At 31.5% G+C, this 23,680-nt stretch overlaps 2 protein-coding genes and 2 long non-coding RNA genes across 7 annotated transcripts in view; 1 reads left to right on the forward strand and 3 right to left on the reverse strand.

Annotated features, from left to right (window-relative positions):
* The window catches only part of LOC126700431 (TMV resistance protein N-like), a 168,240-nt gene that overhangs the window by 101,316 nt on the left and 43,244 nt on the right, over positions 1-23,680 (reverse strand). The gene's annotated exons all lie outside the window — the stretch shown is intronic.
* Positions 7-1,075, reverse strand: LOC126700459 (uncharacterized). 2 transcript variants are annotated; one of them, XR_007647167.1, is made up of 3 exons: positions 910-1,075; positions 459-570; positions 7-299 (listed from the first exon to the last, which is right to left on the reverse strand). It is a non-coding gene; the product is annotated as an uncharacterized LOC126700459 (long non-coding RNA). The 2 variants fall into 2 exon arrangements; XR_007647166.1 differs by having other exon boundaries at positions 893-1,075.
* LOC126700441 (TMV resistance protein N-like) lies at positions 5,348-11,115 on the reverse strand. 2 transcript variants are annotated; one of them, XM_050398628.1, is made up of 3 exons: positions 10,146-11,062; positions 6,469-6,650; positions 5,348-5,403 (listed from the first exon to the last, which is right to left on the reverse strand). In XM_050398628.1, exons 1-3 carry the CDS (start codon positions 10,637-10,639, stop codon positions 5,363-5,365), a joined length of 717 nt encoding a protein of 238 aa, XP_050254585.1. In that variant the 5' UTR covers positions 10,640-11,062; the 3' UTR covers positions 5,348-5,362. The 2 variants fall into 2 exon arrangements, with proteins under 2 accessions (XP_050254585.1, XP_050254586.1); XM_050398629.1 differs by lacking the exons at positions 5,348-5,403; positions 6,469-6,650 and adding an exon at positions 7,823-8,117 and having other exon boundaries at positions 10,146-11,115.
* On the forward strand, positions 21,612-23,512 carry LOC126700477 (uncharacterized). Of its 2 annotated transcripts, none has more exons than XR_007647190.1 (3): positions 21,612-22,139; positions 22,541-22,655; positions 23,281-23,512. It is a non-coding gene; the product is annotated as an uncharacterized LOC126700477 (long non-coding RNA). The 2 variants fall into 2 exon arrangements; XR_007647191.1 differs by having other exon boundaries at positions 21,612-21,804.

Consider the following 23,680-nt stretch of genomic DNA (forward strand, 5'->3'; position numbering starts at 1 on the left):
ATATTTACATATATATACAAGCTCAGATTCCTAACACTCAGAAACAAGCCTGGAAAATATGCTTCTCAAACAGTAAGCTTCCACTCGTTTGCATACGGTATTACTGAAACAGCCTGAAAAATTATCTGCCAGCCCATTATTTAGCTACATAGGCAAAACAACCCCATTTGCATCTGCTCTGCCAGTGCCCCTCAATTGTCAGCAACACTTGCCATCCCTCCACGACTGGACACACTCGCCTTGGGACTCTCCAGTAGTTACTCTAATCAACATGTTGTGCATCATAGGCTTGTGCATACCTACAAAACAAAGCTTTACTGAGCATTAGCATGAAAAGTACACTTTTTTGCACCCTCAAACATCAGTGTTGAGGTTATACAGCCCAAGCAAGACTGTGCTTCAGGAATAAAAGATCCAAGTTGTCTTCCTCATTGCATAAGACACTTGGTTTCACTCACTAAGTTGTGTTGTATGAGGCCATAGCAGCTTATCAGTAACTCCACAGCTTGAGATAGGGATAGCTAAAATTTGAGCAGCCACTTCTGGAGAGTACAGCTCTCTAATCAGGTCCTGTTTTCAAGCCAAAGTGTAAAGATAAGTTTAAATACCTATTAATAGCAGTAGCTTATTTTGACTTAATTGAGGGATTCCTAAAGTATGGTTTTTATAACCTAGAAAAATAATATTTTTTGTATTATTGAAAAACATTGACACACACATACATGACTAAAATTAAATTCTGGACAAAACACATCAAAATAAAACTATAGGATCTTTCCACTACAAAATACAATACATCAGACTAAAAAGACAAAACCAAGCCGAAAAATATGACAACTTAAATTTTGGATGTATGGCATCAAAACAACAATACATCTAGAGCACGGCTTACAAATCAAAGCAGGATACCTTCTCTATTTTTCAACATTTTCTGCACAGTTGCTTGCCTGATTGACTATGCACCAGAGAATTAGGTTAGTAATTTATGGCTAAGTTTGTCGTACGCTTAGGTTTAACTTCTGTTATCCTTTGATTCTAATTCTAGTTGAGTCACTTTGATTGGGTAGCCAAACTAAGTTACCAATGGAGATAAGTCTTCTGGTTTGTTTTATCCTTTGAAATGAGCATGAACAGTTTTGCCCTGGTCATGATCTGAAATGGGTAAGTACAAATTTCAGTCAATAATTTTATTCAGAGTTAAAGGTATAAAAGTTAGAATACTTCAAGGACATCAAGAGGAAATAGCACAAAATTCATTTGGTAAAAGCTTAAACAATTAAAGAGCAGTACTACGTATGAAATGAATTTTAAACTATTACTATTAAAAAGAAACAGGGCACTTACATGTGGCTGTACCTGTCTACTAAATTATAAATGTAAGAAAGCACCGTAGAAAAATGATATGTCACAGGGCACCTATTAAACTCTAAATCTCTGAAGTAAAAGAGGAAGGAGAAGAAAGAACGAACGAAAGAAAGAAATATCTAAATGAGAAATCAAAGGAAGAAAGATATGACACTTTAAAAATGAAATTCAAATATTATAAAGGTCTCACCAATTCTTCTTCACAAGCATTACATGGGAAGATGAAGTCTTTGATGATTTCCCAACATTGTAAAATAAAGGCATCAGATGGCTAAGGCCATTTAATAATAAATTCAAACGCACTTCTCTTATGGTAAATCACGGATCTGACAAGACAGGTCTAACAATTGAGTAATATACAGTCATTCAAAATTTTGTTTTGGTGACACATAAAATTGGACTAAATGATTTTAACTTTGAAGATTGTCTCCTGTGAGAGCTTCCCATTTAGTTGGTGATGGCAAATCTATTAACATATAGGTACAAGCTTAGGTTCCCAATGCTGATAGTTTAAGCAGTTCACCAAGAATATTACTGCTGATCAATTGTCAACAACATTACAATATTTGGATATATTGAGAACATGGTAATGATTTGGTCATTGAATAAATTTTGCATATCAAAATTAATTCCCCATTAAGGTAAGTTATGATCAAGCTCCTCATGGTTGAAAATTTTGAACAATCACTAACCATGATTTGATTCTAAAGTTTGTTGCATTATGAGAATTGCAATAACAATGTTCTCAAACATGCTAATACAAATCATTTTAGTAACTTTATGATTGTTGTCCTACTTTCCAATAATAAAAAATTCAGGGAAAAGCAAAAGCAAAAAATAAAAAGAAAAGAATAGAAAAATCAGTTATTCTCTTAATCAGAAAAAGAGAATCTGTTTTGGTTTCAGGTTAGTAAACAACACTAAAAAGCCTTCAACAAGGGGGGAAGCTAGACACAACCTCTAGGAAGACTAATTATTTTGATGCGTTCAATTGTCAATAATGTTGATATTTGGATGTATCAAGAACTTGTTTTAATGATTTGTTCTTTACAGAAATTTTAATATCCAAATTAATTCCTCATTAAAGTTATTATCAAGTTCCTCATTGCTGAAGATTTTAAATTTATAACTACATCTGATTTTAAAGTTTGTACATTTTAGAATTGGAATCTTGATTGTCTTTAGCTATATAGCAAGTGGAGTGGGGAAAAGTTATATACTGTCGTCATACTTTAAAATAATAAGAATTTTCAGAGCAAAAAAAAAAAAAAATAAAAGGAACAGGAACTAGAACAGAAAACTCAGCTATTCCCTTAAACAGGAAAAAAAAAAAAAATGCTTTTTCTTTGGTTGAAGGTTAGTACACAACTTTAGAGAACTTTCAACTAAGGAGGAAGCTAGATACTACCCCTAGCTAGACTAATCATTCTGACTACAATCTGTGCATGACTTCACATATATAATATGTAATAAGATAAAAATTAATTTTGATTGTAATGTTTGCAGTGGCAGATTCACCTCATGCATATATTGTTTTTGCACCTTAAAAAATTCTAAAACAATGACAAGTGAAATTAAAAAGCATACAACAGACTGCACTTATCTTTTTATCTCTTGGCCATGTGACAGATTCACTAAACAAGTAACACAATCACTAAACCAAGATGACCCTAATCATTGTTTAATTCATAAGAATCTGTTTTTTATATGCATATCAAATTAGCTAGGAGGATTGCCATTCTTTGTTTCCAATTGCTCTTATTGACAACTCTAGTCAAACATGTGATGGGCAATCCATTAATAAATGTACACTAAAAGAAAAAAGAAAAAGAAAATGCAGAAACCAACAGAGGAAAGACAGTGACTTACTGAAAAGTTGATTAAGCATTAGAGTTACTGTCATTAGATTCGTCCCAATCGCTTAACTCCTCATCACAGTCCTTGTACTCACTTGACTCCTCACAATCAGATTTACCATGGGCTTCTGTGTGCCTTTTAATCCTTTTTGGGTTTGGTATGTCATTAGAGCTTCCTTCTCCATTGGGTCTTGCCCCATTGTAACCATCACGACTACGCTTGACTTTGTGACATTCCACTGCCACTGACGAATTGCCGAAATTATGATGGAGAACATCCATGCCGTCATAAGGAGTGAGGCTGCTGTTGCTATACTGGACCATTGTTCGGTCAAGATCTTCTATGTCTTTCTTATATATCATACGGATCCCCCATTTTTTTACCTTCAAGTTTGAATCACCGGCTTTGATTTCAATTTTTATCTGTCTGAATCCATTCACATTAGCTTCTCGCAATACTTTATTTGTTTCCTCGTCCAAGAATTGAGAAGCCACATAGAATAGCCAAAGGTGATCTGATGAAACCCAATCAGTTACGGTATAGCCATCATAAATTTTTTTTCCATTGGCTATCAACGAATAGTGACTAACTTCCTCCTTACAAAGCACAATGCAAATAGCAATTCCCACCACCTTAAACAAATGAGAAGGTAGTTTTATTTCCACTTCATTCCCCATGCTTTGGTGGCTAAACCACTCAGGAATTTCACTTCCAGGAATAACAATGTCATATGAATTTTTTAGGAATGAGAGAGGTAGAGAGGGAGGGAGCTTGAGGGACTTTTTTATCCCTGAGATAAACCTGTCTATGCAGCTTTGATTGTCAGCCAATTTAATGCAATTTTGAAGATAGAGAGATGGTTCCAATGAATCGCTTGGTTTTAATGGATCTGGTAACATTTCCAGTGAGATACAACCTTCTGCCTCAACCCATTCAATATTCAATGGAAGCTTTGGCAATGATCGAAGACTTGTGCAATAACTCAAGTCCATCCATTTCAATTTCGAAAGTCGAATGATGCTTTCTGGAAGGCAAACAAAATCATTTCCAATTAGATCCAATTTTTTCAAAGAGAATAAGGAACCAATATCATTGGGGATTGCCTTGAGATTGCAGCCATCTAAAGACAACCAGGTCAAAGAAGACGCAGGTGATAGAGATAGAGAAGAGAATAGCAAGTCGATGGGATGAGGACTTGTTGGCATTGAATAAAACGGGAGGTGCTCATACCACGATTTATTAGATGATAACCCCTTACATCCTGTTAATACTAGCCGATGAAGATGTTTTAAGAGACCAATGGAAGAAGGGACCTCTCTTATAGCAGTATCCCACAAATCCAACTCCTCTAGACTTTCGGCATTCCCTAGGTTCTCTGGCAGTCTATCCAGTTTTGAGGAAGACTGGAGACTGACTTTTCTAACCAACTTTAAATTAAAAAGGGTATCAGGTAAATGCACAAGATTTTTGCAAACATTTAAAGTCAACTCAACAAGGTCAGTCAAATGCTCAATTGACGTGGGTAGCTTTGTAATTGCAGTATAACCTAAATAAAGGTTGCGTACACGTTTCATGTTTCTCCCGAAGCCTGGAATTTCTGTTAATTTTGAGCACCCAGTAAGATTAAGTTCCGTAAGACACTCTATTTCAAACTTGCTTGGAAGACTTGTGAGGTTCTCGCACCCACCTAAATCAAGAATAGTAAGTTTTTTATGAATTCCAATTGATGGGTGAATCCTACGTAAATTTATACAATTTTGAAGAACCAAACTCTTAAGATTTGGGACGTTAATGATGTCTGGGCCTTCAGCAAGCTTTAGAGGAATGAATTTCAAATTCTCAAAACACTGTTAAAAGCCAAAAAAGAAAAAAGAAAAAAAAAAAAAGAGTAAAACAATTAGCTTCTACAAACAAACTTATTATTAAAAAAAAAAAAAAAATGTAGTATAAGAGTACCTAAATTACCTTTGATAGGAAACTTGATGTCAACGATTTTGAAGGGTACTCTCTCCAATCAAGAACTCTTAAGCTACTAGGAAGATGTTTGAGACCATGCATAAGTTGAACACCACAAATTTTAAGCAATTTTAGATCTCCCATCTTTGAAAAGGCTTCAGGATTCCAATATACCTTCTTTGGTTCATGCAACTTTAGTACTATTCCTTGAATTGCCTCTGTTCCCTATTAATAAGAATAAGAGGGATTAGTATAAAATGTATTATATTATTACTAGACTAATATAATTTAAACTCCAAATCATTCTTTATAAAAAAAAAAAAAAAATGTTGAATAATAAAATAAGATATATGCTTAGTTTCTTTTGATAACCCCTTACCGTATTTTTTGTCAACACATTGTCGATTTCTTCAAATGACCACAATCTACTACGTTTCCCGGGGTCATTAGGGCCCTCTTGACAAACTATATGTCGGCCCATATCTTGTAGTAAATCATGCATCCACAATTGATTTTCATGCAATTTAATGAGAGACTTATCAATGAGAACTCTTAATCCAATTTTAGGATAAAGCCCAAGATAGTGTATATTTCTGTCAAAATCTAAATACATGTGATTAAAAAAGCATGCGATATTTAAGAAAATATCCTTCTCATTTTTTTGTAGTCCATCAAAACTTATTTGAAGCACATTGAGAATTCCTCTGTCACAAAATTCACTCGTGAGCCTACCCAATTCACTTTCCCATTCACCAATGCTTTTACTGAACAAGAAAGAACCCAAAACTTCAAGGGCCAAAGGAAGCCCCTTACAATAATCTACAAAAGCTTTAGATAGCTTTCCATAATCTTTAGGTGGATGGACCATTTCAAAAGCTTTCAAACTAAAAAGTTTAAGAGCTTCATAATGATTCAATGCTTCAGCCTCATATATTTTAGTTACTTTATGCTTCACCAACAAATGCCTATCTCTTGTTGTTATCATAATTCTACTACCTGAACCAAACCAACAACACTCCCCAGCTAAGTTTTCCAAATGTTTTAAATCATTTACGTCATCAAGAACAAGAATAATCTTTTTGTTACGTAACCTTCTTTTTATTATGTCAACTCCATCATGAACATTGTGTACCTCCAAATCTCTATGATTCAAAAGTTCCCTCAAAAGTATTTGTTGTATCATATGTAAACCACATTTTTTAGATTCTTCCCTAATATTAGCAATAAAACTACAAGCTTCAAATTTATTGGAAATCATTTCATAAATAACTCTAGCAAGAGTTGTTTTACCCATTCCTCCTGTCCCCCAAATTCCTATAATGCGAACATCATTTGACTCCATAGCTAAGTCTGACTTCAATTTCTCAACTCGGGTTTTTATTCCTACTAGTCCAACAGTATCTGCTGAGAATGTATTACTCAATTTATTTGATATCTCTTTCACAATGACTTCGATACATTTTGCCTCAGACCTACAAAAAAGAGAGAATAATAAGCTGTGAATCTGAATCTACCAGTGCAGGATATATCCATAATATAAATTTAGTAGATATATGGCATTAAGTTTAGTTTGTTAAAACTGAAATTGGGACAAATAGATGTAATCGAATGCTTCTTTTTTATATTATTTTTTATAATAATGTAATTAAACGCTTCGAGCCAAAATCCAAAGAGCTACCCATATAAGTTTTTTTAACTACCCATATAGATATTGGGTTACCAACTTACCATCGTTCATTTTTAGCAATACAATTATGAATTGTTCCTTGATTCCTTTCTTAATTTTCATAAATAATTGTGGTTGAAATTTCCTAGATTTTACATCTTCAATCTTTAACATGTTTTATACCTCTTTATGTGCAATTTCATATGAAACGTTTCCCTACTTCCCAAGATCTTGGCCTTCCCAACTAGAGCTTTAATTTACAGGGAGTAAGTAAGAAGAAGAAAATCTATGAACGGGAGGGAAAACGAGCAGCGGCAGAATATTTAGAAACGAGGAAATTCAATGTCATCATCCAATCCCATTGCTTACGACAGCAATGGTCATTAACAAGTCGAGCAATGTTAGGGACAAAATTTTTTTTACAACTTTTGTTGCAATTTGTCATGTGGCGAGTTATGAGTGGTGGAGGTGTGGACCCACCATTTGACCTCCACCATCCACAGCTTGTCATGTGACAAGTTGTGACAATAGTTGTGAGATTTATTGTGTCCTTAGCATTTTCCTTAATAGGTCTACTAAATCTATCAAAAAAAATCATTATAATAAAATATAAAAAATAAAAGAACCGACTAAATAGCCTTGTTGACCATTAAACAGTGGAATCTTTCTCTTTGTTTATTTGTATTGTACATAAAATCATTAACTGTTTTAATTGTTTCAATTGTCGCGCTTGATAAGTTACTGTTAACTACAAATAACAAAAATTGACATAAATTGTGACTTATGCCTGCCTATAAATATTATTCCATGCAAAATTACAATATATTTGGTACAATATATGAGAGTTTTAGAATTATATAACAATCGGTCATTTAGTTATTGTCACCAAAACTTTCACATTAAAATTAGCTATTATTATATAAGCTCATGTCAAAATCACATCAAATCATATATTATAATACTTAAAATTAGGGTTAATTAAACCAACATTCCTTGAGATTTATTGAGATGACGCTCGTCCCAACAACATTTATATAAATAACACTCATTCCTCCTTTTGAGGTTTCTATAAACCCAACATGTAAGTCCTACTTTCTTGCTCTAGATGGAAGATGTGCCACAAGACATTACTCATGTACTTTAGGCAATTTAGCCTTGTTTGATTAATGAACTTCATTTGTCTTCTTCTCAAAAAAGGAAAAAAAAAAAAAAAAAAGTCAATACTTGATAAATCTCCATATTCATTGATGAACCCATATAAGTGTGACCCTTCCTGCTGGGACAATACACAGGACATGACAACTTAAATGTCTTATTTGTGATGTTGAGTTTATTCTTTGCTATTTATATAATGTGAGCAATTTATACATAGCTTTTATTTATGTTAAGATCTATAGGACTTTTTTATTTGTTGTATTATTGTAGAAATTTGATTTATGTCATACTTGCTATAAATAACTCTTTTCATGGTTAGATCCTAAAGAAATTTCACTTCTTCATGAATTTATCTTGAATTAGGATTGTTAGTATCTAAATATTTAGTCTTAAATGTTTAGGTTCTAAATATGTTGTATGTTGGAAAACCGAGAACAAAAACTAGTCTAGAATAAGATCTTAGTGTCTTTGAAGCGGTTTAGACATTGCTCAAGTTGATATAAGTCAAAATTTAAGAGCGTACAAGTTGCAGAAAAATGAATTCAGAAACTGAAGAGCTTGACCTATCAAGAGAGACCTTCAACCGATCGAACTGTAATTTGCTAAATTTTAATTGATTTGAAGCACTTTTTTTTGTTAAAATTTTAGTTTGCCTAATTATATTATTATTTTTTAAAAATTTAATCAACTCCTTCACTATTTTTTAAATGTAATTAAGTATGGTTCGATTCCAAGAGATAACCATTTCTTCTTCAATCTTTTTTCCCCCTCACTTCCCACCATTTAAGATTCTTTTTTTTTGGGGGGTATCTTTTTAATTTGACAAGTTTAAGACTTTAAAGCTCAGCATATTCTCTTCTCCAAAGAAAAAAAAAGCTCATCATATTCTGTACTTCAAATTTTATCATTTACATTTTAAAATATGAAACCAACAAAAATTCATGTTTTTGCAGGGCTAAAAATGGGCTAGAGATCTATATTTTTTGTTGTTGTTTGGGTTTAATTTTGTCGTTCGTTGGACTAATTTTTGTTATATGTTAGGGATAGGATCATACTAGGGGGCCGAGATGAATTTGGGCCAAATACTAAAATCCAATGTAAACGTATAGAGTATTTCACCTAGTCTTACTTTTATTATATATATATATATATATATATATTTATTCTTTATATTTATATATATCTTTGTGTTCACCTAGTTTTACTTTTATTATATCTTTTTTTTCATTCTTTATGTTTAAAGTTTTCTACCATTTCAAAAATTTAAATAATAAAAAAAAAGTTTTCTAAATGAGACAACTTTTTTGACTGGGTGGTACAAGAGACACAAATTGCAGATAAAGTAAAAAAAATAAAAAAGAATAAAAGTTCTAATATACATTTACACACGCTTGAAAGAGTATGATTTTGGTTGAAATGACTTAGGGTCACAGTTATAGTTGCTTGTATAATAAAAAAAAGTACTACATTTTAATTAATCAAGTCCAAAATTCGTCTGCCGCTTTGTTTGGTTGAAATGACTTGTGCAAATATAGTTTTTTTTTTTTTTTTTTGTGTTTTTCAATATTTTGTAGCATTAGAAAAAATAAGTTAATGAAAATCTATGTTTGGTTAATAGAAAAATTATGACTTATTTTTAGAAATTATTTTTTACTAAATTTTTTTGAAAACCAACTCTATCTCAAGCAAACAAAATAAAGAAAGTTAAGAAATTTTTTTTAGTTGTTACCAAACATAAAAAAATGAGATAACATTATAAAAAATACTTTTTAAAAAATGACTCATTCTCTAGAAATTATCATTACCAAAACGTGTAAAAATATATAGTCATTATAGTTAACATGTTAATTTATATTAACATTATTTATTATGTATTTAGTTTTTTATTTTTTCTTTACATATATCAAAAATAAAAGAAGAGAGGAAATGTTGGTTTTTGTATTTGAAAGGAAGAGAAAAAAAAAATTAATATGAAATGTCCTGTGAAATAAATAATTTGATATAAGATATTTTAAAAAGGAAGTAAGTAAGATAAGAAAAAGTAGATTCTTATCTAGAATACAAATAACTTTTTATACAAGATGCACATGCTTTAAACGTGTGTGTAAGTGTAAAAAATGCTAGTAAAAAAAAACCACGATCTTACCTTTGATGTGGCAGTAAATGCTCGCCGGATAAATTCCCCACTTCTCTCATAGCATCCTTCCATTTCTGGATCTTCTCTCTGTCGATTTTGTCATTCTTCTGATGTTCGTCAAAGGCTTTTTCAAATGGCCCAGTCTGCTTCCGCACGTCGGAGGGATCTACGTGGTAAAAGACGGGCACCACTTCAAGTCTCTTATTTTTTTTGCATTCAACAATTTTAGCAAGTTCATCCAAGCACCACTTGGAATCGGCATATTTTTCTGAGAAAACAACGATTGCATAGTAGGACTTTTCTATTGCTTGTATGAGCTCAGAAGCAATCTCTTGTCCTAGTTGGAGATTTTCGCTGTCTCTAAAGGCTTCAATGCCTCTCAATCTAAATGCCTCGTATAAATGGTCTGTAAAGCTATGGCGGGTGTCCTCACCCCGAAAACTGAGAAAAACATCGTAGTTCGAACCAGGTAAAGAGGGTGTTTCAGCGCTAGTGGAAGCCATTGGAAACTTAGTAACAAGCTTTTTTGTGGAAAAGTTACAAAGGAAGTTACAGTACAAGGAAAATGGAAACCTGGAAAGAGAGTTATCAGAGCTTTATGAGATCTTACTTTCTGTAAGAAGAATGCTCTATGGCAAGGAACTTAAAGCTAGCTCTAGTAAGATGAATAGATAGTGGTGTAGGCAACGCTGGTATGGGAAATATGGACTGATAGGAACAAGTTTATATAGATAGATATCAAAGGCTTGCACTTGGCTTAGAACGCAGCACAGCAACCTGCAGACTGCAGTGTGAACTTGGCTTAGAATTAGGGACTTTCGTGGAAGCGGACCAGCGAGAATGATGACCGGGTTATAAAAAGAAGAGTTATTGGAAAATTACTCTTTGATTGGTCGGTAGGGAACATTTGGATTGTGGGAGTCCTTCCAAGCAGTTTCCTGTACATTTACTCTCTCTCTCTCTCTCTCTCTCTCTCTCTCTCTCTCTATATATATTATTGTCAATTTGATTTATATTATCTTCAATTTGCAACAATTTAATCTTTACCATCAACTCATTAAGAAAAACTGATTTAAAATTGAAAATAACAACAACCAAATTGATAATAACAAAATGTAGGGAATCAAATTGACAATAATTAACCCTCATCGAACAAAAATGACAATAATCCCAAACTTTAGTGGCTAAAATGGTATTTTCACCTAATTAATATATTATGTACATTTTCATACCGCTTATAAACTCTTTCTACCGTTTACATTAAAAAAAAAAAAAAAAAAAAAAAGTTCCCATCAATGCTATAAAGGGAAAAAAAATGTTTGAGAGTGATGTACCGTTCTTTCTAATTGTGATGAACGGGTGGTGGTACCAGCTTTTTCTTAATCTTAGAATGAAATTAATTATCCTACTCATTAAAGAAATATTTAAATGGGTCTAGGGAAAAAAATAGAGTCTTGTACAATCTTGTATAAGGATCTGTGAGAAATGAACTAAATTTATAAAAAAAAAAATTTTTAAAAATAACTAAAAGTATATAATATATAATAAAATTTGGATATTAAAAAAAACTATAATTTTATAATAATTGTGCATTATCTATAATAAGGAAAAACCTAAGTGGGGCCCAAAGGGGCTCGAGCCCCCGGGTCCAAAACAATTTTTTTTTTTTTAAAGTTATTATATGTTTAATTTTTGTAGTTGGATGTCCTTCTAAAATCTTAGGGTTTCTTCTCTTCGATAAGTCTAGTTAGCCTTATCCAAATAACAACTATCCAACCCAAAAACTTAAAAAAATAATAAAAACATTCACAAGTATTTTAGCAAAAAAAAAAGAAAAAACTATTTTACCACCAAAGAACCAAAAAATCATACTCCCTCCGTCCCAGTGTCCCACTTTGTTTGTCCTCTATTCTATTTTGAGATGTCCCAAAATATTGTCCTGTTTCTAAAAATAAAAGTCATTAATTTACTAATCTTCCTATTATACCCCTATTAATTTACTAATTCGATTTTTTGATAAATTTATTTAAGGGTAGTTTTGGAAACTTGTACATCTTTAAAAGGTAGACAAGATAATAAATGATGTTTCCTTAAAAAGTTTGACTTTTCAAACAGGACAAACAAAGTGAGACGGAGAGAGTAGGTTATTAGAAAGGTTAAAACTAAAATTTTTACAATTACAGTAAACTAGTATAAATATCAATAGACTATAGCAAATTGAATATTTAATTTTAACAATATATACAATAAAAAATATATATACATTTTCAGCTAAAATCAAGTAGTGTGGCATTCTCGTAAAGTTTGAGCCCTACCAATTGTCACGTCTCCTCATTTAATGAAAAGTTTAATGGCGCCACCGGCTATTTCCGGTACAAAGGACTTCATTTGAATAAAGCAACCAATTAAACAGTGAAACTTGGCGCGTAGCATTTACTCCATTTAATGAAAATCTGCTGGCGCCAACGGCTCTTTCCGGTGCAAAGGACTTCAATGAATAAAGCAACCAATAAGCAATTAATGTTTGCGCGTTGCATTTACTGTATTTAATGAAAGGTTTAAATGGCGCCAACGGCTCTTTCAATTAATTTTTTGAAACCGCGTGAAGTAGAGTCATACATCCAGAGCATTAACTGTGACAGCAAACGAGGAAGAAAAAATAAAGATTAAAAAAGAAGGATCCGGTTAATGTGTACCTCAAGACACATATTAAACTTTCTATTTTTTATTTTTTCAATTCTCGAAAATTTTTTTTCTAAAAATGAGGAACTAACGTGTGCCCTAAGGGCATTTGTAAAATCCAAAAAAGAACTCGGCTTAAAAAGATGGGTTACTACTTACTACCGTACGTACAAGTCCAAGTCAATTTGTCAACACATGAAAAACAAGAAAGTACCAAGTTTTATTTATTGTTTTTCTTTGTGAAAGAAGTGAACTTACCGACAAAGTAGAACAATAAAAAGACGAGTCTTTTTCTTTCTTAAAGGCCACGTCCACTGTCTTTTTTAAAAGAAAACAAAATACACGTGATCTTGGAATAATTATATCACAAAATTTACGATTTAATTTATATAATTTATTAATTTTAGTATTTTTTATATAATTTTTGTTATTTTTAATTTAGAGTTAATATTTTCTAATTTTTAATTGCCTTTAAAGTTTTTTAGGTCTATTTCTATTATGGTTAAATATTAATTAAAACTTATTTTAAAATATATTTTCTTATTTATCAAGTTTTACTAAGCTTTTAAATAGTTCTTCATGTTTGTTTTGTAAATGTTTTTAAACTTTTTTTTTTAACAATTCAAATTTAGTTTAATAAAAATTAGAGTTTTTCTCCATTATTTTATGGTGAATTGGATATTATTTTTTTATAACTTCCACACTCACAACATCAATTAGTATCAAAACCTTAACTTATCTTGGTTTAGTGGCTAAGATGTGAGACAATAGCAATTCTGATGATAGAAATTATTTAATATCAACATGATACTTAGCAAGTATTATATGACGTAGAACCAACACTTGCAAATATCTTTATCAAAATGGAACCATTGGAATGTAGAAACAATAAGGATAAATGTTGTGGAAACGTAACTCATGGGCAACCTCCTAGTAAGCGAGGTTTTAATAGGTCTTATAAAAGAATGATAACTTTTAATCTTTATTTTTATAGAGAAGATTTCTTGATTAATTGATTACTTGATATAGATTATTAATTTGACTATGAGAATATTTCTAATGGAAAAAAGTTACACTTTACATAAACTTAGGGAATATATGACAAAGACATTCTGATAGAATCTGATGGGGAAATTCATGAATTTCTCATTATATGGAGCTTAGCTATAAAGCATAAAGTACAATATATCTATGGAAATGGAATGAGCTGCATAAATTGCTTGTGTTAATGGTAAATACAAATTTTTTTTTCCTTTTTTTTATATGATAAGAGTTAAGTTTATAGTATCAAACCACCAATTTTATAATAATAATTTTTACAAAACCAAGCTCTTAGATTTTCTTTTCCTTTGATTTTTTAGTTTTTTTCGTTTTGAGAGGAGAGAGACATAAAAAGTAACAAAAATACAAATTTTCCCTTGTTTTTAATAGAGGTGGATAATGAAAGACAAACAGAGCTAACCTCAGGTGGATAAAGTGCCAATTTTTAAATCACGGGTAGGCAAAGTGTTTTTCAGGCAAACCACAAGTTGGTAAAATGTAATTTCCCCTTGTATTTATTTGCTTTATATATATATATATATATATATATATATATCTATCTATCTATTTATATCTGATGAGTAAGTTGTATTGTATTTTCTTAGTCAAAATTCCACTTATAAATCTCAATAATGATTTTTAATAATTTCATAATCATCAGTCAGTTTATATCAGTTTTTGTTAGACTCATAAAATGATTAAATTATTACAATTTTAAACCATATAGTAACCATTTGTTCGTCTAAACTTTTAAGGAAAAGAATATCATTTTTTTTAAGTTTATATAATTATTTCCAAATTTTGTTAGTTATACATTTTTATGAAAAAAAAAAATCAAAACATAAATAATTTAAAGTTAAACTCATAACGCTTTTGAAAGGTAGACAATCGGTTCTGTATCTTTTTCCTCTTGAATTATACTTTTTTCTTCTATATTTAATTTGATATAACAGGAAACGAATAAGCTTGAACAATTGGTGGTACAAAACTTTCCTTGTGCACAGTTTGAGAAGAAAAAACAACAGAGACACAATAATTGAAGAGGAAAAATATTGGTATTAAGTTGAAGAGTTGAGGAAAGTTGTAGGAAGTTTCCTGATTGGAATTAACTTCTTGGTGACTAGTTATAAAGTTCTGTTCATATTACTTTTTGACAACTTATAAAGTTCTATTCATATTGCTTTCTTTTTCTATCTCTTCAGAATTTAGATATCTATTCAAAAACTAGATGCCATTGTGATATGACACGCACATAATTGCTTTCTTTGTGCGTGTGTGCTAAGTTTGAGAGGAGAAAATAATAGAGACAAAGCGTATGTCATCGAGAACTTGTGGATAGTAATGGTTACTACTTTAATAAATTGTTGATTTTTGTTCATGTTAGAGAGTTTAGGAAAGTTCCTCCAAAGTTTTCGAATTGACTCTTAGTCCACTCTTAAAAATATCAAAATTATAACTTTATTTACACTTTTTATGATGTTCATAAGGTAAATAAGTCTAGTCATAGCAACTTATCTTTTGGATCCTATCCAAAAAAAAAAAAAAAATTAGAAATAAGCCATTGACTATTATTCGAAGCAATTATGTGACGTTGTGACGATTAAATAAATAAAAAAAATGACGCGTCGTGATAATGATGAATTCTATAATTAATTTAGACGGACCTGAATTCCCTAAAAAGAAAAAAATGGGCCGACCCAAGAAAATATGTATTGATTTTTGAATTAATTTATGTTCTTAAACTGTTGATAACAATCATTTTAAAATATTAATAGGATAATAATTAATATTTATTATTAAAAATTTGTCAAATAATCATGGCTTTTGGATATTCGTGAATGAGTTAACCAATTTTCTTATGTCAATGGTTACAATGTTACATGTTGGACAAAGACATAACGATTCGTGAATAAGTTAATATGATTTTTATAAGTCATGGACAGGGACAGAACTGGGATTCGAACCTGAGGGGGCCAAAGCTTAAAACAAATTTTTTTTTTAATGAAAATAAAAACTAACATTTATTTCATATTCAACAAAATACTACATATAAAATAAGTGTTTCTTAAACATTTGATATTATAAACATTGCGACAAAGTATAACATACAAAATAAGTGTTTCTTAAACATTACAACACATTTGTCCTTTTTTTTTTTTTTTTTTTTTTTTTTTTTTGGGGATGAGAGTTTGTTGGTTATTGATGTTATACTTTCAGTCCATATATATATTTTTTGTTGTGGGTCAATATCTCAACATTTCAAACGAAATCCAAAAATATATATATTTAAGGGAAATCTTAATTTTTCAGATTACATATGTATACCAGTTTTTTTTTTTTTTTTTAGAATTTAGCGGGGGTGGGGGGAATGCCCTACTGTAGGTCCATCACTGGTCATGGAGTTAAACACACAAATAAATAGTTATTTAAATTGACATTCAGTGATTTTAAAATTTTTCCTTCAAATTGATTTAAAAGACAATTATGTTAACTTTAACAATATATATGCGTGTGTCCGATTAAGAAATGCCTTTAGGATATTTGTTAATGAATCATTTAAAGTTTTCTAAAAATATGATTTTTTTTTTCTCAATACCTTTGATGATAATTCCGTAGTCAAGCTAGCCCACTTTCCACGTTCCTGAAAAGAGGACAGTAGGACATAGCTTAACTTCATGGTCACATGCCTTTAAAGTTTGGTTGATAAGAGTGTGAATTGGGCCAGACTCGAGAAAATTCTATCCACTTTCTGCGCCTTTCTTAATTTGTTCCTTTAACCATGGTCCTGCGTTATTTTTACTTTTTTATTTTAGTGTTTAACCATGAATCATTTTTCACTCTTTTGAACAGGGGAAATAGGACACAGATTGGCCTAAATGGTGACCAACTATAAAGCATAAAGCATAAAGTTCAATTCATATATATGGAGATGGAATGGTCTGTATAAACGTTGCTTTAGTGGTAATAGTACACCCAAGTTTAAATTCAATTTCACATTTTTTGTCAATTTATGATTAGATTTCAATACTTACACTGAACCACCATAGGTACTATTAGTAAAAATAAAAAATTATGTGCACTAATCATAGGTGACACTTAAGCATATTATAAGGTGACACTTAAGCTTTTTGATCCCTGTTGGCTTATTCATCTAGTAAATATCAGAAGAATCCTAAATATCAAATTAAAACATAGTCGATGGCTTAATTCAATAGGGGTGATGATAAAAGTTTATTCAGCTCCATGCATTTGATAGTTTTCCCAGGAAGTGAAGCTTCAGCCTTCAATCTCAAGCATAAAATTTTTTACAGGGTAATTTATTAGGATGGCATTGCCATACTAATAATTACAGATAGTTTGATCAGATTGGAATGTGCTGCATAAATTGCTTTAGTGTTTCTGGTAACTACAATTTTTTTTCCCTTTTTTATATGATAAGAGTTAAGTTTATAGTATCAAACTATCATTTTTACAATAATATATATATATATATATATATATATATTTTTTTTTTTTTTTATCACCAGACATAGATAAAAATTGATTTTTATTTTTAGTGTAGATAAAATTTAAATCTAAATTTTTATTTAATCGCAAAAGAATTACCAATTGATCTAACGTAACCCAAGACATAAATGTAGACTTGATGACTAGTATAGACAGTCACATAATTACAGTTAACCAAAGGAGTACAATCTGTACAGGTAGCAGAAATTTAATTAGCTTTTTTTAATCACCCAATTGTGTGTCAAGTTTTCCAATTTGCTTAAATATATTTATTATGAACATAATTTATGCGGGTTTTTCAGATAGGCAATTCTTCGTCCCTCAAGATTTGAAGTTTTCTTCTGTTAAAACAAAAAGGCTTCCCAATTCCTATCTCTTTTTTCTTTTTATTTTTTTTTTCTTTTACAGACTTTATTTCAGTGCCTTTACAATCTTTAACGTTATATGCAAGACTTGCAGCAAGTCATTGATTCCCCAATTTCTTCAGTGCATGCATCTTCCCCCTTTTCTCTTTTTCCCACCTACCAAGAACAAGAAGACGAGGGTAGCAAGCAATTTCGTGGTGACTTTATATCTTTCTCTTTCCATTATTCAGATGGGGGGTGGGGTATGTATGTTAGAGAATTTTGGAAAGTTATAAGAAGTGTCCTCTCTTTCCATTAATCATATGTTCGATAAAAATTGGAAAAAGAAATATGACACGCCTTAGTTACCAACACAGATTAACTTAATGGTGGTGGCCAGCTATATAGTATAGTTTCAATTCTTTTATGGAAAGGGAATGGGTTGCATAAATTGCTTAAAACTGTATTATTATTCTTATAAAAAAAAAACTGTATTATTATTATTATTATTATTATGAGAGGATTTCGGTGAAAATACATGCTGAAGAAGTTCAAGGGAAATTTGTCTAATTTATCATTTTTTTTTTTTTTGTCAAACTTAACTCAGTTGTTTCAAAATCAATAAATCAAAAAATTAACTCAGTCATCAAGGAAGGCTTAGGAGCAGCATGACCCACTTTCCGTGTTCGTGAAAAGAAGACAATAGGATGTTGTGTCCAATACTCTTGTCAAAAACACAATGCTTTTGTCTATGTTCACAGGATAGAGGCTGGTCACTTAATTATAGAATAATTTAAAGTTAAACTCGTAACACTTTTGAAAGGTAAACAATAGGTTTTGTATCTTTTTTTTTTTCTCTTGAATTATACTTTTCTCTTATATATTTATTTATTTACCCCTTTAAAAATAAAAATAAAACTTTTCAATCTCAAATGTTGATTTGATACAATAGGAAACCCCCTAGACTCCCTTGGAGCCCCACAGGCCCATAATTGGTTTACCACGACCAATAGGCCCAATACAATGGCTGAAGAAAGAGTACAGCTATCTCATATTTTATTTTACTTTAGTTTTTTTTTTTCCCAGTAGTTTTGACAAAAGTCACCCAACAGATTAAAAATCAATGTTTGCGTGATATCCCATATTGCAATTCTTCCAAAACCATAAAATTGGAAATGAATCTGAAGAAAATAATGTCAATTTTCCTATTTTAAAACCCAAAATCTAAAGTAATAATTAAGAAAACAGGAAAAACATATTAAAGCATAGCCCACTTTCCATGATCTTGGGGACATTAAGTCCTGCCTTGAAGTTTCGTTTGATATTGCTTTCTTCAAATTAGGGGTGTGCACAAAACCGAGAAACCAAAAAAACCGGCTGAAACCGATCAAACTGTTGCCAAAATTTTAGTTTGGTTTCGGTTTCGATGTCCCACCCAAATATACCGACCCGATTGAAACCGAACCGAAATATATTAAATATTAATTTGTACAAATTATATCAAGAAAGTTCCTGATATCCTAGTGGCAAGGATACACGCATTCCCACCAGTTAGCCAGGTCCGACCCATAATAAGAGTTTTTTTTATTTATTCTCTCCTTATTACCAAAACTACGTCTTTTTGGGTTTGCTTTATAACCTTATTAATCCTATTTTTCAACATTTGTCTCTCACTTCAACAGCAGCTATTCTCCCCTTTCCCTCTCTAGTCATTCTCTTCCTCCCATCTCTCTCTCTCTCTCTCTATCAAGCTGCTTCAGTACACCTCTTCGCCGATACGTTTCTTCGCTGTTCTCTCTTTTTTTTTTTTTTTTTTGGTGTGTGTTTGCTACTTTGCTTGGTGCTTGGTGTTTGGGTGGTGAGAAAACGTGGGAAAGCAAAGGGAAATATATATTTTCTTATTTTGGTATGATCTCTGAATATATACATGATTTTGAGTTTTTTTTTTTTGTGCTTGGTGTTTGGTTGCTGAGAAAATGTGGAAAAGCAAAGGGAAATAGGCTTTTTTTTTTTTTTTTTTTTTTTTTTTTTTTTTTTTTTTTTTCCCTTTGATCTATTTGGTTTCTAAGAAATTGGAAGAAATCAAAAGTCGGCCGAACTGAATCGATTGAAATCCAGTTAGTTCGGTGTCGGTGCCAAATTTGGTCAAATCGAAAATTTTGGTTCAGTGGAAAAATCGCACTTCAAACCGACTGAACTGCAACGATTACACCCCTACTTCAAATTATAGTGTGGACTACATGATTATTTTTTGAGAAAAAATATGATAAATAATGCATGCAGTAACTTTCGCTGAAAATTCTATTTGCTTTCTATATTCATTTTTTACCTTATAGTGTTTAGCTATGATTTACTTTCTATATTGTTTTTGATTTTAGTGTTTAACCATTCCCTAGTTTCCATGCTTTTGGAAAGAGGAAAATAGGACACACTGACATAGATTAACCTAATGGTGACTAATATTCATCAACTTGTTAAAACAACATGACTTAGGGCATGACTATGACTTGGTAAGGAAAATTGTCTTACAACTCAATTTCTTTAGAGTTAAAATTTTCATGTTATATGTATTTTTCATCTTCATATGTATAAATATCTTTTAAGTTAATAATAAAAGACAGATAGCATCTCAAAGTTACATTATTAAAACTTAAACTGTTGCATCTCAATAAGATAACTCGAAATTGTTTTCATATTGAGGTTTCCTAATCACAAAGAATAACTGCACATATACAACTACTATCTTAATAAATTATGATACTCTACCACTATTTATGTTTCTGAACCTTGAATTGAAACTCACCTGCAATTTTCTTCTCCTTCTCAGTGTTCTCACTTATTGAATGTCACGGTAAACAAAGTAAAATGAAAAAAGCGTGCAAAATAGAGAGAGAAAACAACAGAAATTTGATTTGAGGAAAAAAATCACTCGATGACAATTGCAACCAGAGATCTATTACAAACTTTTTCAGTGTTGATTACAAACTTTTTTTAATTTAAATTCGCCCCCCCCCCCCCGCCCCAAAAAAAGCATGGCTTGGGTCTGGTTCGGATTAGCATATCAACTCAAATAACACAACTCCTTTTTAATAATTTAAAAAAATTTATGTATTTTAAAATTGTTAACTTGGTTCATTTTATATTTAGAGACTTGGTATAATTTTGATAGTTTGATTTATTTTAATATTTTGATATATTTTTAATATAATTCAAATATTAGGCTATATTGTAATTTTTTTTCAATAATGAATTTAAATGATTTAATGATTTTTTTTATTATTAGACCTTACCAAACCAAATGGCTCCAATCTGACCCTTACAGGTTGGGTTGAGTTAAATTTTAAAGCTATTTTGGATTATGTTAGCTTGGGTGAGAAATTTCTCAACTTGATGAGGTCAATATAGAATAAAAAGTTTCTCAAACCTAAGACAATCATGTACACACTTTGTTTTTAGTTTGGTCATGTCATTTTACTAAAAGCAATCATTTTAAATTTTATAGACTAAAATTGTTTATAGGGTATAAAGTTTAGACCAACTGTATTTGACCCTAAAACCAAAAACAAAATATTTGTTTGTGCAATTTTAGGATATTTCAAATATCATGAATTTTAAATTATATAGAGACTTATTAAGCATATATTTTAATGGATCAAACTATTGACCAATTGAACTCACTTCAGTCTTATTCGGTCCTATTTGGTCTATTTCAGATCGTTCGGTCTTATTCAGTCCACTTCGTTCTATATTCAGTCCACTTTGGTCCATTTCAATAGTATTCAGTCCATTCTGTCCACTTTGGTCCTATTCGGTTCACAATTGTTCTATTCGGTCCATTCTGTCCACTTTTGTTTTCATATAAGCTTGTGTGATAGAAGCGTTACAATAGGTTTACCGAAAGGTCGTTGATGGAGCTGTAACGACCAAACAAGTCTCGCTGTAATAACTCTTTCTACAACGTATTCCGACAACACTACCTCTGTCTCTAACAACGAAGAAGAAGAAGAAGTTGATGTCATAGGCGCCATGGAGGGGCGAAGAGGAAGCCACAGAAGAGTTCCAAGACGGCAACGATCGATGATTCCCTTGTCGAAGTAGGTCTCTATTATGTGGTTTTTCTTTTTGTTTCTTGATGATTTGTGTTCCCGTATCTAAAATTTCAGGACTTGCTGTATCCAATGCCCTTTGTCTTCTGCAAAAGACAGCACTTTTTTCTGTCCACAATAGAGAGACCACTTAATGAGTTTCGGCTTCTAACTCACTAGCATAAATGAGGGAGAGACCATTATAGTGTTACAAGACCATTATAGCTTGCATCTTCTAGGGTGGATTTCCTGCAAGTGTATATTGCCAAAATGGCCCATCATCAGCAAAGAGTGAAATCAAGTTTACTGATGAGACTGTCAGTCGTTATCATGTTCTGGAAGTCGTAAGATGCTTTGTCTTTTATGTATTCAATTTGATTTGGAAATTCTGCTATTTTGTTTTCTTCGGGCAGAATTCCCTTTTTTATTTTTTATTGACAGTATTGGTTGGCTGTTAATATGATTGAAGCCTCAGTTTCATGAAGTGTGGTTATATATTTGAATCTTCCATGATTGTAGATAACTGAAATTATAGCATGTTCTGTTTTCCTGTCAATTGACATTTTTTATAGCTTATGCGTCATTCACCGCTTGAAGTTACAGTCTACTAGTTTACGTCTTTGTTTATTTGGTTCTCAATAATATCTTTACTCTATTTTCTTAAGATCCCTCCCCCTTGGGGGCGGGCCATCTAAATCCATTTCATAATTGAGTTTGAGATATAATACATCTTTTGTATATGCAGTTTCTTCAACGAGTATTCGGTATTGACACCATCGTAAAACCTCTTCCACCTGCCCTGGCCTACAATGTTTCCCGTAACTTGAACTTCTTCACACGCATTTTCACTCAGTTCTTTGGTAAGTTTTGATTTCTTTGTGCATTTTATGGGTAGCAGAGAAGATGGAAATAGTACAATTTCTATATGACAAGACAGCATCGTCACTCTTAAATGGTTTTGAGGATTCCTTTTAAGTCCCCGCCCCCTCCCCTTTTCACTTAGCCTAGAGTTGTGGTATATCTGCATCATAATCAGTATGCTTGTGAAGCTTTTGAACCATTTTTAATGCATTTGGGGTTTTGAAGTCTATAATTTCATTGGAAATAACAGTTTTAGTGGGTTTGATTCCTACATCTTTTTGGACAGAAATATAAATTCAGGGAGATAGTTATTTGTCTGTCTATATCTCAATTAAATATATGACCAGCAAATTACTAAATAGATATTAAAATATAATTGGTTTATAGAGATTCTCAATGTCCAATCAAGTATTTTACCTTGTAAAACTTTTAAGCTCAGAATTGGCTGACATTGCACCTGAACCTCTCAATCAATATTTAATCTTGGACATATGATTGCATCCAAGTTCATTGAGGATTAGGTCATGTGATCAAACCTTTGACATTTTTCCTTCCATTAATGTATTGATGACTGTAACAGGCTAGCTGATATTGGATTCATAATATAGTTTATTTGATGTGTAGCATTGCAGATCCAGAAGGTATTGCAAATGCCCAGAAATCGCTTGGGATAGGACAGGAAGAGAAAGCTCGTTGTGTTCGCTAAAAAAGAAAGATTAAAGAAAAAAGGCAGTCACTAATGAACTTTCCTATCATGCTTGTGTGTAATTGAATTCTCTACCACTATATATGTTGCGTCTAGCCCTGGTTGAAACCAATGTTGCAGAGTAGAAATTCATTATTATATGCCCGAAAAGACTAGATCTTCTTAAATTTGAATTCATTATGCAATTTTCTTCCTTCCATTACCAAAAAAGAGAAGGTATTCTTAATTTATTTATCTTCTCATCAGCAACCTCTTAACCAATTTGAGCCAAGTTTTTCTATTGGAAATTTCTTTAATGCCACTTATAAGACACAAATG

The sequence above is a fragment of the Quercus robur genome, chromosome 9, assembly GCF_932294415.1.
Source record: "Quercus robur chromosome 9, dhQueRobu3.1, whole genome shotgun sequence".
In the NCBI taxonomy this organism is placed as follows: domain Eukaryota; kingdom Viridiplantae; phylum Streptophyta; class Magnoliopsida; order Fagales; family Fagaceae; genus Quercus; species Quercus robur.